Source organism: Cebus imitator, unplaced genomic scaffold, assembly GCF_001604975.1.
Source record: "Cebus imitator isolate Cc_AM_T3 unplaced genomic scaffold, Cebus_imitator-1.0 Scaffold274, whole genome shotgun sequence".
In the NCBI taxonomy this organism is placed as follows: Eukaryota; Metazoa; Chordata; class Mammalia; order Primates; family Cebidae; genus Cebus; species Cebus imitator.
In genome coordinates this window covers 42,077-56,803 of record NW_016107589.1, presented here as the reverse complement: position 1 = coordinate 56,803, position 14,727 = coordinate 42,077, and the positions used below count along the sequence as shown (strand labels likewise).

The window sequence follows — 14,727 nt, the reverse complement described above, 5'->3', positions numbered from 1 at the left end:
GGTCATAGCCAAATTCAGGACTCACAAGCAAATTTTCTTCATGTATATCTCATGAGTAATCACGAGACCAATTCTAAACACATTATTTAAGATGAGTTTCTGAGTTAAGTCTCCTACTAGTGAGTAAATACTAAATTTAAGGTAGGTCCCATTCTTAAGGCCTCAAGTTAGTCTCACTTCAAGTTCTCATCATCCATTCCCTCTTTTGCAGAGAAAAAGATGATTTGAGTCATTTTGAAATACTGCATTTAATTTATTTCAACCATAAATACCCTTTATATAGGTAGAAGCAGAGGCTCTTTGTCATAAGCCTCACCTCTTTCTGTCTAGCTGAGTGATTCAGGGAGGGCCAGGGGAATGCTGCTGCCTGCTGACCAGGGTACCTGCTGTGCCTCTTTCTCCACAGTCATGCCACGTTTTACTGAGCAAGTAGAAGCAGCCGTGGAAGCCCTCAGCACGGACCCTGCCCAGCCCATGGATGAGAATGAGTTTATCGATGCCTCCCGCCTGGTATATGATGGCATCCGGGACATCAGGAAAGCAGTGCTGATGATAAGGGTGAGTAACTGCATTTCAGACGTCTTAACAGCTTCTTTCTTATCATTTGCTAAACTTGAGCAATGCGTCATTCTAGAACTCGGCAGATGCCATGGCAGTATATTAAAACCATGAATCTAAAAGCTGTTAGAATGAGATATATTTAATTATGTTGTCTAAAATGACTGTTAGTTGCAAGTTATTGCCCAAACTTGGACCAAGAAGGGGAGCTAGCCTGAGCTGACGATTTAATTTAGGATAAACAGTCTCTACAACATGAGGCTTCAGTTTGAGTTAGGCAGGAAATTATAGAAAATAATGGCTCTCAAGCTAGTATCAGAGAAGGAAGTATTTTTGTATGCAGATTCGAGTTATTTTTCACTTGGAGTGCCCCTCTCCTGGGAGGGGGATGTTGGAACCCCGGGGTGCTGGGGGAGGATTAATGGCTATGGCAGCCCCAGGTGATGCTCCCAGGCTCATGGCCAAGTGCTGAGCCCCTTTCCCCATCGCCAGTGCGCCTGGAGGGCCTGTAGCACAGGCAGAGGAGAAAGGGGCCTTTGCAGCATCTGGTTGAGCTCCCGGCTTACCGTGCTGCTGACACTTTCCTGTCTTCATTCAAGAATCATCCTTCCAGCCCCTGGACCTCTCAGTTTCTTGATATCTTGTCCTCTTTGGCCTCAGCCCCATGGCCATGGCCATACCTCAGCTTTTGTCACTGCCTGCCATTGTCTTTGTCATCCCCAGGCGCCCAGTTTTATTGTTCAGCTTACACTGCAACTCCCAGCGATCCTTTGAGTCCACTGTGGTCTTCAGTCAGGTGGTCCTCCCCATGTCACTCACTCAACCCGTGTCCTTGGTTCCGTCCTTTTTTTAGCTTTGAGTCCATAGTTGAATATACTCACTCCTCTGCCCTGCTGTTTCCTTACACTTGCCTTAGAAGCTGCAGTTCTAGCAAGATCCTGCTCTGTGAGCACAGTGCAGATGCTGCGATGGAGCCGCAGGAACCGTGGCCATTTGTGGGCCCTTGCTGCCTGCCCACCCACACCTGTGCCCCTGTCCTATTTGGCCTCTTGCCGATTTCATTGAGGATATTGAGACAGAGCGTGCACTCAGCTGCATCCATGCCTGTGTGCTCTGCCTTCCTCCTAGGACCGTGAGCATCCCTGTCAGTGCTTCTGGCCAAGACCATCCCTTGTGGTGGGGTGCGTCTTCATCCCTTGCTTTTTGTACCTTTCCCCAAGCCTAAGGTGATTTATCCCATTTTTCAGGGGAAAAAAAAATCTCTTGACCCACACCCCTTCTCAGTCTCCTCGGCTGGTTTCTTCCGTCTGTTCAGCCTGTGAAACATTGGTGTGGCCTGCTGGGAAGTCCTTGGCCTCTTCGGAGTCCTGTCTAGAGGCCGACTCTCCTAAGTTCCATACTTGCCTGCGCACCTGGCCTCCCCGTCACTTGCTCCACCCAGGCAGTACATGTTACTTGATAGCAACTCTGGCTTCCCTTGCTCAGGCCCTGACCGCGGATCTTTTTTGATTTCTCTTTTGTCCGATACCTCACATCTGCTTTATCTGTGAATTCTTTTGGCTCTCCCTTCAAAGTAGAGAACCTAAATATGCTCCCACCTTCGTCCAAACCACCAGCACCTCTCACCTGGGTTCATGCAGGTGCCACTCAGACAGTTCCCTGTTCCCATCCTGGGTGCCTGCAGTCTCATGAGCCACAGGGCAGCCAGAGCGATTTCTCTAAGCTTCAGCTGGATCATGTTATCCTCTGTGCCAGCCTCTCCACAGGCCTCTGTGTCACTCACTTCTTACACTGGCCTACAAGGCCTTCTGGCAACCCAGCACCTCTCCAATCTCATCTCCTGCTGATCTCCCCTTGTACATCTGCGGTTCCAGGCAAGCCGGTGACATAGAGGCAGTGAGCTAAGCCCCCCTTCTGTGGCTTCCTTGCTATTCACGGAGTTCCCTGGGCCATCGCCCTCCCCCCCAGCCTCCATGCTGCCACCCACCCCCCCACCTCGAGAGCACCTTCTTGTGAGGTTTTTCCAAATACCCGTATGGAATTAAAATCCCACTTTATTCAGCACTGGTTTCATTATAGCACTGGTGACTTTTAATGTGTCATATAATTCATTTGCTTACTTTGTTGTCATTTCCTCCATTACAATATGCGTGAGAGGAATTTTTGTCTGTCATTTTGTATCTCCAGGACCCAGAACAGTGCTTGGCACAGAGATACTGAATGAATGAGAGTGACTTGATTTTCTTGGCAAGAAAGGTTCTTTGGTCCTCAGTGGGGTGCTGGGGAGGCAGAGATCTCTGTCAGGAAGTGCTCCTTCAAAAAGCCACTTAACAGATTGATCACATACCAATCCTGAAGGCATGTGTGACGGCAGTGTTAAAACTGTCAGTGTTTTAACCCTGGCATTGTGTTTTGTGCCACCAAGTCCATGGGCCTCCAGGACCTCCTCCTGCTGATGTGCTTTCTGGTCCCCTGTATGACCGTCCACTGTTCTCACCTCATCTCATCAAGGGACAGGCCAGCCTTTTGCACAACACGCTCTTGGTAGCTCCAGAGTGCTTCTCACGTGTCTTCTTATTTGAACCTCACAGTGAGTCCTTGGGCTGGGTTTGGACCAGGTCCTGGTGCAGATGAGGGACTCGCCTCACTGCCCTCCTGTCACAGGCCAGCCGGCTGGGCCGAGCGCCAACCCCAGCTGTTGTGCCTGCTGCCCCCTTACTGATAACTGCCAGAGGACAACATTGTGTTTCAAGTCAGTAGCTAATCACAAGAGGCTGGTAGTTTGTACAAAGTAAGAATTTTATTTCATAATTAAAGAGCTAGGACCAGTGATCAGTCCCTTAGGTATTTACCCAGCCCTTACCTGCCATATTCTCTCCTTGTTTCTTTTGATGAAAGTAAAAGAATACTTTAAAATACATTGCCTATTTTTACTCCTCCAAGTAGCCTTGGTGCCCTAACAGAAGGCCTAGTATTAATTAATTTTTCTTTTTGCATAAAGTAGGAAAGTTATAGAAACCTGCTTAATGCTATACTAAACACCTCTATTTTTAAGTCAGTACCTTTTCTACACAGGACAGTTCTCATCTTTGTCTTAAAATGCAGGTGTTGGGGAAGTAAATTAGGAAGACAAAACCTTGTCACCGGGCATGATGGCTCTGAAGCTGGGGTGGGCGGATCACCTGAGGTCTGGAGTTCAGGATCAGCCTGGTCAACATGGTGAAACCCCCGTCTCCACTAAAAATACAAAAATTAGCTGGCGGTGGTGGTACATGCCTGTAATCCCAGCTACTTGGGAAGCTGAGGCACGAGAATCTCTTGAACCCAGGAGGTGGAGGTTGCAGTAATTTCAAGATGAGGCCACTGCATGCCAGCCTGTGTGACAGAGTGAGACTCCATCTCAAAGTAAAAACAAAACAAAAAAACACTTATGTCTTACAAAGAAATAGCGAGTTAATAATTAACAACAACAAAAAAAGAAATAATCAGTTGAATCAGTGATAGCAAATGGGTCCCACACACAGTAAAACCAGCCCAGGCTCTTGGGAAAATGCTCGTGTGGTGCCCAGGCCTGCTGTGAGCCAGGCAGCTCAGCATGTGCACCAGTGAAGCAGAGGCCCAAGACAAATACTGAGTGATTTTAACTTCATTCACCATACTGTTCAGAACACTGTATATTAAAATCCAGAATTCTGGGTTCCATGCACCTGGCCAAGAGACTCAGGATGGCTGGGAGCTGGTGGCCCACAGATGTGTCTCACTTGTGATCTCTGTCTTGGTGGCAGACTCCTGAGGAGTTGGATGACTCCGACTTTGAGACGGAAGATTTCGATGTCAGAAGTAGGACGAGCGTCCAGACAGAAGACGATCAGCTGATAGCTGGCCAGAGTGCCCGGGTAAGGCAGCGCTCCGTGGGGCTGATCAGCTTGCACTGCCGAATTTCCCCGTCCCTCTTCTTGTTTCCAGGAAAACACCTTCAGTATTCAAAACACAATTTCTCTCTCTCTCTGGCAGTAGGACTGAAGTTAAACTAAGTTGTGGCACTTGTAGGCTTCACCAAAATACCTCCTCAGCTAGAGGCAGAGCAGGTCCTGGCCCTCCTCTGCAGAGCCCTGGCTCAGGAAAGGGCTAAGATTTAGTCAATGCCATGTGTGTTGAAAGGATGGTGAAATTTGAAAAAGATTGTTGCCTTTGCTCATCTCAATGATACCATGAGTATGAACTATTTAATTATTAATGGATTTAAAAAAATAACAGTGGTACATTCAAGAAGGCCAGTCAGAGCCATTGTGTTCATTTGTGTCATTAAATCTTCAATCATAAATAGCATTTATGTTTTTGGGAGAATGCCAAGAAATATTTCTAAGGAGTCTTCTATTTCACTCCTTGGAAACCTGTTGTGAACAGCGAGCACACACCTGCCTTATTTCCTGCTCAGCCATGAGCACTTTGGGAAGCTGACGGGGAGGAGCTCCAGCTGCAGGTCTGTGGGCTGGAGGTGGGCATCAGGCCTTCAGGTGCTGCTTGAATATGGCCTGAGTGCCAGCAGGTCGCTCGGATGTATATTCCTCAGCCCTCTTTCCTCAGATATACATTCTAAAGCCCCTTTCAGCTCACCTTGAACAGTTGGAAATGTCCATCAGGGTTCACCATGGAAAGGGCTCCACACTCATCAATGCCTTCTCTCATGTTTTGTCTTATATTAAAGAATTTAAGCAGGTTCCATCCCTGCACAGGTGTGATTCCAAAGCTTCCAAATTAGCCTTCCACCACTCACACTCTTTCCTTCCATACTAAAACTTATGCTCGAAAGTGGGTCGGAAATTCAGGCTGCCATAAGTTTCTGCAAAAAATGAGAAGAAATAGCCCTTCAGGCAAAATGAAACCTATTAAAGCATTATCCTACCTTTGTCATAGATTGCCTGTTGGAAATATTCTTGGCTAATGCACTCTGAGAACTTTATATTCTCTTTATGTAAAGGCTCTTTGTGCTTCTGATCATAGGCGATCATGGCTCAGCTTCCCCAGGAGCAGAAAGCGAAGATTGCGGAACAGGTGGCCAGCTTCCAGGAAGAAAAGAGCAAGCTGGATGCCGAAGTGTCCAAATGGGACGACAGTGGCAATGACATCATTGTGCTGGCCAAGCAGATGTGCATGATTATGATGGAGATGACTGACTTTACCCGGTGAGCAGCGCCTGGCCCCCGCAGGCTGCACACGGGCAGCTTTATTCCCCACAGGTCACCTGCATGGTGTTTCAAACAGGCAGCCCAGGCCATGGGGCTTTGTGGACGTCATCTGTTTTCTACTCATCTCCAACTGTGAGGGGCTTCACAGACAATGATTCTTGTTCTTCTCTCTTCTCAGAGGTAAAGGACCACTCAAAAATACATCAGATGTCATCAGTGCTGCCAAGAAAATTGCTGAGGCAGGATCCAGGATGGACAAGCTTGGCCGCACCATCGCAGACCACGTAAGTGACAAGCCTGCCAGGTGGGTCTCCAGGCTCCTCCTGGGGCTCAGGCAGCCCAGCCTGGTCCATTCGGGGTAAGTTTAATGGGCCACAGCGCTTTTTGCCACCCATCTCTAAAAATGATTATCAATCCCAGCATAGTTTGTAAGGATTCTTTAGAGCAGATGTGTATGTCCTGGAATCTTCCATCACTTGGTAGCCAAAAATAACCTCTGCTATTGTCCATTATGTGTCACTTCCCTCTCTTCCCCTCTGGGCAGGGGCCAGGAGCAGCCAGAAGCGATGGGGACAGGTTTCATCATCCTCAGCACTGTGGTTTTCAGTCACCCAGACTTCATCCTCCTATTCCCTCACACTGATAGGTACAAAAATATGGTTCCTACCACCTGGAAATTATATAGTACATTTCCTTTGGTTTTTTAAGCCTGATCAAGAGAAGCTGTTTCTTAATTACAGTTTTTCTCTGTAGTTGATAAATCCCTCACCATTTTCCCTGAAATACCTAAACTCTCAGCCTCATCTAGGCCACAGGATGTGCGAGACATGCATCCTTGACTCAAACACACAATTGGTAATAGGGCCTGTTGCTTCCATTCGCCAAATGTATCTTGACATAAACCAGTCTTGTCCTGTCTGCAGATCTCCATAGCCACTTGCTTGGACTACTGTGGCCGCTCCTGATTTCCTATTCTTTCCTCTCTCGACTTCCTTCTGCATTCAGCTGCCAATACTGTCATCTGAAAATGCAAATCCCATGACTCTGCCGTGCTTCCTGACTGCTCAGAATACAGCCCATCTCCAGCATGGCCTGCGAGGTCTCAGTTCATACCACTCTCTGTAGTACACTTTGCCCCAGCCTCACTGGAAGAAAATGTTTGCTATAAACACTTGAGAGGTGCTCTGTGTTTCTCCCTTTGGGTAAAGCCTTCTAGGCCAATCCTGATCCAGGAGCCCCTAAAACCTTGAGGTGTGGGGCAGGACAGGAGCTGGGCAGGGGCCACCCTTTTCTCTTTGACCAGTCAGGACTTCACCATCCCTGACTGCTTTTTTTTGCTTTGCTTCACTCACTTGTCCTCCACCTCAGCCTACACTGAGTGGCTTCTGTCATCAGGCGTTAATAATGCAAAGTGCCTCAGAGCAGAAGAGCTATTTGTTTACATAGCTCCTAACGTTGACACTTTTCTCCATAGCCAGGTGCCTGCTTGCCAAGCAAGCGGCTTGTTCTCACTTTGAGGGGCACGGGCCTCCACCCTGCTGTGCAGGGTGAGGGGATCCTTGGCCGAGGTGGTTTCCCTGCCATCATAGGAGGGAAGTTAAAGGGAGGCTCAGAAGGCCTTGGCTGTATAACCATTGCCTTGTGGCATAGGCAAGGGCTGTGACTGCCTCGGGTAATTTTGCTCCAGCAAGAGCAGAGGAAACGTGTAAGTGCCACAATGAACCTTTCAGAAACAGCCGTGGGGTGTGGGGTGCTTCAGCCAGGCCAGGTTGCTCAGTGCTAAGTCTGCTCTCCCTTCAGTGCCCCGACTCGGCCTGCAAGCAGGACCTGCTGGCCTACCTGCAGCGCATCGCCCTCTACTGCCACCAGCTCAACATCTGCAGCAAGGTCAAGGCTGAAGTGCAGAATCTTGGCGGGGAGCTCGTTGTCTCTGGGGTAAGCGTTAGCTGGGAAAAAAGATCGTCAGCGGGGCGTGCTGACCCTTGTCAGAAATGAAAGTCACCTCCTGTCCACATGCACACCTGCCCTACACTGGGAAAGTGTACTCTGCAGAAACCCCAAGTACTATCCCAGTCTCCGGAGGCCAAGGTGTGTCCATCGTCTGCTCCCTGTAGAACTGTGACCATTGCAAGGGCTGAAAGGCTGGCCGCCTCCCCTTTGCTGGCCACTCACAGGGAAAGAATTTTTTTTTAATCTTCCTTTGGGGCTGGGCACAGTGGCTCATGCCTGTAATCCCAGCACTTTGGGAGGCTGAGGCAGGTGGATCCCTTGAGGTCAGGAGTTCAAGACCAGCCTGGCCAACATGGCAAAACCTCGTCTCTACTAAAAATACAAAAATTAGCCAGGTTTGGTGGCAGGTGCCTGTAGTTCCAACCACTCGGGAGGCTGAGGCACAAGAATTGCTTGATCCTAGGAGGCGAAGTGAACTGAGATTGCACCACTGAGCTCCAGCCTTGTTTGACAGAGCAAAGACTCTGTCTCCAAACAAAACAAAAAAGAAAACCTTCCTTTTCTTCCCCCAGAGAGGAATTAAGAATAGACACAGATAGGATGCTTTCGCAAAAGCCCTTCACCCCAAGCACTCTGAGGGGTGAAGGGCTTTTGAGAAAGCATCCTCTCTCTCTCTCATTTTACCAGGTCACAGTTCTCACGCCTTTCTCACCTAGGGCAGGGGAAAGAAGTAGTTTGCTGAGTGTACTGGGGTCCACCAAGCCCCCATGGCTTCTTTTAATCCCATTGAATCATCTGCTTGGGGTCAACCAACTGGAGCACCATTCCCTAGACAGGGACATTCACCGTAAACGTCTTACGGGTCCAAGGGCAGGCGCTTCCAGGCCATTTAGACAAGAGCAGCCATTGAGGGTGTAGTTCTCTGTGACCTGCCCAGGTCCTGGTCTTGCTGAGGAGGGGGGCTCCCCTTCAGGCATGACCCACCTGTGTCCATGGGCTGGAGGTCAGGCCTGTGCTCCTCACCACGCATCTGTCTCGTAGGTGGACAGCGCCATGTCCCTGATCCAGGCAGCCAAGAACTTGATGAATGCTGTGGTCCAGACCGTGAAGGCATCTTATGTCGCCTCTACCAAATACCAAAAGTCGCAGGGTATGGCTTCCCTCAACCTTCCTGCTGTGTCATGGAAGATGAAGGCACCAGAGAAAAAGCCCTTGGTGAAGAGAGAGAAGCAGGATGAGACACAGACCAAGATTAAACGGGCATCTCAGAAGAAGCACGTGAACCCGGTGCAGGCCCTCAGCGAGTTCAAAGCCATGGACAGCATCTAGGTCTGCCCAGGCCAGCGGCCCCACCCCTGGGGGCTCCTGAAGATCAATCACTGTTCATCACTCACATGAATTTGATAAATACAACACTGATGTTAGATTCCACAGGGAAACGGGCAGACTGTGAACCAGTCCAGGTGGTGAATTTTCCAAGGACATACTAGTGTTTAAGTTGATTAAAAATGCTTTTAGAATGCATTTAGCTATATTTTTTTATCGCTTAAATAAAAGTAAAAATTCCATAACCAAAGAGAATCGCACATGAAGTTGTTAGTAATGCTCTGACCAAGCCCAGATGCCCATTCTCTTAGTGGCAGTATTAGGGTTTGAGAAGGGAATTTGGCTCAACCTCAGTTAAGAGGGTGCAGTCCCGACAGCTTGACTGCTTTTAAATGACCAAAGATGACCTTCGGTAAGCAACCTGGGCATCTTAGGAAGCAGTCCGTGGAGAAGGAATCTTCTCAGAAAGGTCTTTAGAGGGATGAACTCAGTAAAACATAATGTATCATGAAGAAAACTGATTACTCTCTTTATGACATGAAATGAGAATTTTAATGCATGGTTACAATTACTAATGTATGCTGCTGCAGAACATTAATAAAGTTGCTTTTTTGCAGGCTAGAGGTCGTGATGCCATAATCAGAACACACCTTTCTCCCCTTTCTTCCAGCTTCAAATGCAAATTCATCATCGGCTCAGTTCTAATAATTGGAATGTTTGCCGCCTTGGGCTTGCAGCAGAAAAGCCTGACAAAATAGTGTTTGCTTAGGCGATAATTTAGACTTTACCTTATTTGTGATTACTATAGTGATTACTTTAACTACAAGGCATAATTTACTATCTATCTTATTTAAATTTTATGAATTTGAATGTTTTTTACACTAACTTTTCCCAATAAAGTCCACTATGAAACCATGACATCTAAGAGGCTAAAGTTGTCTTCTCTGCCTTCAAGCCATGGATTTGCCCACAGCATCTGTGGTGCTCTGGGCCCTCCCAGTGTCCCCGTCTCCCAGGATGGTGTTGCCCAGGGAGGGAGACTGTGACTGTGGCTCTAGGCTGCATGGCTTGTGCCAGCCTCTCGGGGTGGGCCATGCCCCTGCCCTATTGAATGCCCCACCCTGCACCCCCACCTTGGGAATTCATATGTCCATTCTTCAAGGTTCAAGTCACAACTTCAATGTCTTCATTATAGATATCCCCTCTCCTGCGTCCTTCCTGTCAGCACACACCAGGCTATGACGATAGTGGCATTCGAGCTAAAAACCTCCTTAACCTGATGATCCTTCCCATCTGGCGTCCCCATCCTAAGAAAGGTTCCCTAAAGGTTGCTGTTAGTTTATCTCTTTCCTCACTTCCATCCCCTCTGCCGTTGCTCCCTCCACCTCCCCTCACCAAGGTGACTGCCTTCCACGCTGCCAGCTACACTGGCTCTTTTGAGACCTCACCATGCAAGCGACCCAGGGAGGAGGAGGACTACTAAACACTGTTCACTCGGCTTCTGAGAGCCCCGCTCAGGTTCTGCCTTTCTTACTGGGGGCTCCGTCTCCTCTCCTGGGTCTGAGGTTGTGTCTGTGCCCTCCCTCCCGAGCTCAGCCAGACTCCCGGCTAAGACATCCAAATGCCAACTTCACCCCAGAGCCTGGCTTTTATAACTGACTGCTACACTATGCTCTGCTTGGATGTCTTAATGAATCTCTCAGACTTGACCTGTCCAAACTGCTTTTGCCCTCTATACTCGCCAACGCCCACCCCCACACCCTCCCTACTGTTTTCCCCACATCGACTGCCAGTCCCCTCCTTCCTCTCGCCAAATGCCTAAAAACCAAAATTTTGAGGCGGTTCTGTAGCACAACGGACTTCTAGTGATGAGAAATCAAAGTTCTGGTCTTTAAAACGTATGTACAATTTAACTTACCGTCTGGCCTAAGCCATCATGCTGTTAGTTACTGCTGTGTAGCAAGTTGCAGCTAAAGTGACCTCACACGACTCCTGAAGGTCAGGAATCTGCGAGCAGCTCAGCTGGATGGTTCTGACTCGGGGTCTGATGAAGTTGTGGCCAAGATGCCACCTAAGGCTGACGTCTCTGAAGGCTGGACTTGATGAAGATTTTCTTCCAGGCTCACTCGCATGGCTAAGGCAGAAGCCCTCAGTTCCACGCCACATGTCCCGTCCCACAGAGTAGCTCTCAGCGTGGTAACTGGCTTCCCCAGAGCAGCGATCTGCGAGCTACAGCCAGATAGAAGCCACAGTGTTCCCTTAAAACCTGACATGGAGAGTGATTCCCCGTCATGTCTCTTTGTGGCTAGATCAAGGGTGGTCCAACGTGGCAGGAGATGATGAGGCTGCCAGTGCCTGGAGGTGGGTGGCCATAGCCAGCATCCCTGCCAGTGTCCCCCACAGCCAAGTAGTCCCTGTAAAGGGTCAGCTCAGGTCATTCCGAGCTCAGACCTTCCAGTGGCTTCCATGTCCCTCAGTAAAAGTCGAAGTCCTAAAGGCCACTTGCCTGCCCTGGCCTCTTCTCTCACCATCCTCCGCCATCCTGCTTCTGTCCCTGAAGTTCTTGAACATGCCAAGCACATCCTGCCTCGGCCTTCATACCTGTGGTTCCTGTCCTGAAATTCACTTCCCCCGGGACCCCTGTGCAGGCTTTAGCGTTTCCTTCCAATCTCAAATCTCCTTATCAAAAAGGACTCTGACAGGCCAAGTGCGGTGACTCATGCCTTAGTCCCAGCGCTTGGGAAGGCCAAGGTGGGAGGATGGCTTGAGCCCAGAAGTTCAGGACCTGCCTGGGCAACATGGGAAAACTTCCTCTCTTTAAAAAAAAAGTCCATTTATGTATCGCTTAAAGTCTTCCCTTGAGCCACAGTGGGAAAGCAGCCCACACCATCCCTTGCTCCCTGGGCCCCTCCACCCTCTGCCAAGGCTTGCAGCACTCCAGCACCAGCCCTCACCAGACTGACCTTTGGGGAACAGCCAGTGTTGGCTCTGCTTATCCTCATCAGCAGCAAAGGGCCTGGCACGTGCTTAACAGAAAGTAGTTGAACAATGCGGACCATTATTGATTTAAACCAACCCATCAAGAGGTGTTGGAGGGCAAAAAGCTGGCAAATGAGGAGGCGCCAGGGTCCTGGAGAGCTAAGGCTGAGGCTCAGAGGTCCTGCCCTGAAATCCTGACCCACTCACCTCACAGACGGTGACAGAGCAGGACCAAGCAGGAGAGGACCTGCCTGTGCATGTGGGGCCTGCAGGGTCTTCCTGCAGCCTCCAGTGTGCTCAGTGCTGCCGCTCTGCCATCTGCAAAGGGGACCACCTCCCCTCTGCATCCTGGCACTTCTCAGATGGGCCCCTGCTCTCAGCAGTCTTGTTGACACCTCTTCAGATGAGACCTGGGGGATTAGAGCCAAGGACCAAAGCCGATTCCCAGATCCCTCCACCCCAGTGTGCCTCCCCAGCCTGACCCCTCAGACCTGCTCCCTACTCCTGCACTCAGTGAACCCACAGCCCCAGCTCTCCTGCGGCTGGCAGTACCCATGCCTCTCCCAGGATGGCTCTGCCCTGGTCCCTGCCCCTCAGCACCCTGCAGGGGTTCCTGTGTCCCCCCCCCCCACCCATACCACACCTTCACAGGCCACATAGTTCACGCTCGGCCTTCATTCTCACAGCTTCCAGCTCCAGCCTGTTCTACCCTCCTCCCAGGACAAGGCCACCTCTCCACAAAGCCAGAGAGAAGGAGCTGCCATGTGCTGGGCGCTCAGAGCCTACATCCAGCCTTTACCCTCGTCAGTTACCCCATTTCGTCTGTGCAACCGAAGAGGTGTCAGTCCTGTTGCTGCACCTCCGGCTGCACAGCTAAAGTGACTTGAGGAGGTGAGGCCACATGGCGGCAAGTGGCCTGGCAAATGGCTTCAGCTTTGAGACGAACTTCCTTAAGGGCCCCAGCTTTGGGCCATCCCTCCTGGGCCCTCTGAGTAACAGTGATGCCGATGGCCACTCCCTCCCCGGTCACAGCTTCTCTAGAGTCCTACGGTTCCCTGCCCTTCACCAGCGCGTGTCCCTCATCTCCTTTACCAGTTCCTCCTCGTGGTCCCTGACACTGAGGTGGCTCCAGGGCTCCCACTTGGGTCTTCCTCTCCATGTCCAGTGATGCCCAGCAGAGGCTTGCTGGTCAATTTTGAGCCACCGGCTCTCCAGGGCGGGGCTGGGGAGGATGCAAACACATGCACATCTGTGCATTTGGAAAACACCGGACCGCTGTAAAGGAATTGCAGCACACCACCGTGCACAAAAGAAAGTCACACAGGACTCTTAACTGGGAATCCAGCCAGCCAGTTGATTCCCACAGAAGGCTTTCATTGATTTTTGCGAGACTCTTGCATCCATGGCCAACCTAGGGTTCTAACTGAACAAACGAGACTAGTTCCAACAGGAATGCTGCTTGATAGTTGTGTTTACCTTAAGGAGTAAATGAAAGTGAAACAAGAAAAACTTATGTTGGACTGTCACTGTCAGTGAGAGGCTTCTTTGCTGAGTCAGATAATAGTTGTTAAATACTTTAAGACAATTTCTTCCTTTTTTTTGTGCTACTGATGATGTAACTGCTATGGATAACACACATTTACATTTAATTGGCATTATTAACATTTTCTTCATCACTTTAAGTCTTGACAATCAACAAAACAAATTCAGCTTTCATCTGTCGTGTTTCCCAATTTCCATGGTTAAATGCTCCCACCACATCAGATTTCAAGCCGCAGGCTGGCAGTGTTAAACGCGGAGTTGGGCAGAGAAGCAGCCTTCTACCACACAGACACGAGGACTGACTGCGGTAAAATGTCATTAGGATTACAACTTAGGTGAAAATTTACACGCAGTAAAATCCACTCTTTCTGGTGTGTAATTCCATGAGTTTTGACAAACGCCGTCCTGTAACCACCAACACAAGGAAGACAGAACAGTTCCATAACCCCTCCCCCAGGATTCCCTGGTGCTATCCCAGTACCATCAAAACATTCCCCAATCCTAAGTCCTGGCAACACTCTTCCCTATCATTTTGCCTTTTCTAGAATGTACATAAGTGGAATAATACAGTATGTGGCCTTTTGGGTCTGGCTGCATATGACGAGGTGCCTTTCAATAAGCACGGCTTCAGAATGCATGCAGATTGCTGTGTGCCTCACTGGCTGGCTCCTTCCAGCCAGTTCTGGGTCATGTTCCGTGTAAGGGTGCATCCCCCCAGATAAGAGACATTTGAGTTGTTTCCGGTTTTTTATATTTTTACAAATAAAGCTGATATAAACATTGACACACAGGTTTTCACATGAACACTGACATTTGCTTATCTTTTTTTTTGAGACGGAGTCTCGCTCTGTTGCCCAGGCTGGAGGAGTGCAGTGGCGCAATCTCTGCTCACTGCAACCTCTGCCTCCCGGGTTCAAGTGATTCTCCTGCCTCAGCTTCCCAAGTAGCTGGGACTATACCTACTGGCTATATTAGCACCAGGCCTGGCTAATTTTTTTTTATTTTTAGTAGAGACAGGGTTTTTCCATGTTGGCCAGGATGGTCTGGAGCTCCTGACCTCAGGTGGTCCACCCATCTCAGCCTCCCAAAGTGTTAGGATTATAGGCATGAGCCACTGCACCCAGCCTGGACAGCCATATTTTTAAAAATGAGCCTTGACCTATTTATGGTACCTCACATCTTT

At 49.4% G+C, this 14,727-nt stretch overlaps 1 protein-coding gene across 6 annotated transcripts in view; it reads left to right on the top strand.

Moving 5' to 3' along the window:
• The window catches only part of CTNNA1 (catenin alpha 1), a 175,551-nt gene extending 165,608 nt beyond the window's left edge, over positions 1–9,943 (top strand). For 4 of the 6 annotated variants that reach the window (XM_037728640.1, XM_017500919.1, XM_037728639.1 and 1 more), the window contains exons 7-12: positions 407–558; positions 4,344–4,454; positions 5,563–5,744; positions 5,926–6,031; positions 7,548–7,682; positions 8,739–9,644. In XM_037728640.1, the coding sequence (XP_037584568.1) occupies positions 407–558; positions 4,344–4,454; positions 5,563–5,744; positions 5,926–6,031; positions 7,548–7,682; positions 8,739–9,026 (974 nt within the window). In that variant the 3' untranslated portion in view covers positions 9,027–9,644. Of the gene's footprint in view, positions 1–406; positions 559–4,343; positions 4,455–5,562; positions 5,745–5,925; positions 6,032–7,547; positions 7,683–8,738 lie in introns of all 6 variants that reach the window. The other 2 variants (XM_017500916.2, XM_017500918.2) reach the window with 2 other exon arrangements.
• The last annotated feature ends 4,784 nt before the right edge of the window (positions 9,944–14,727 follow it).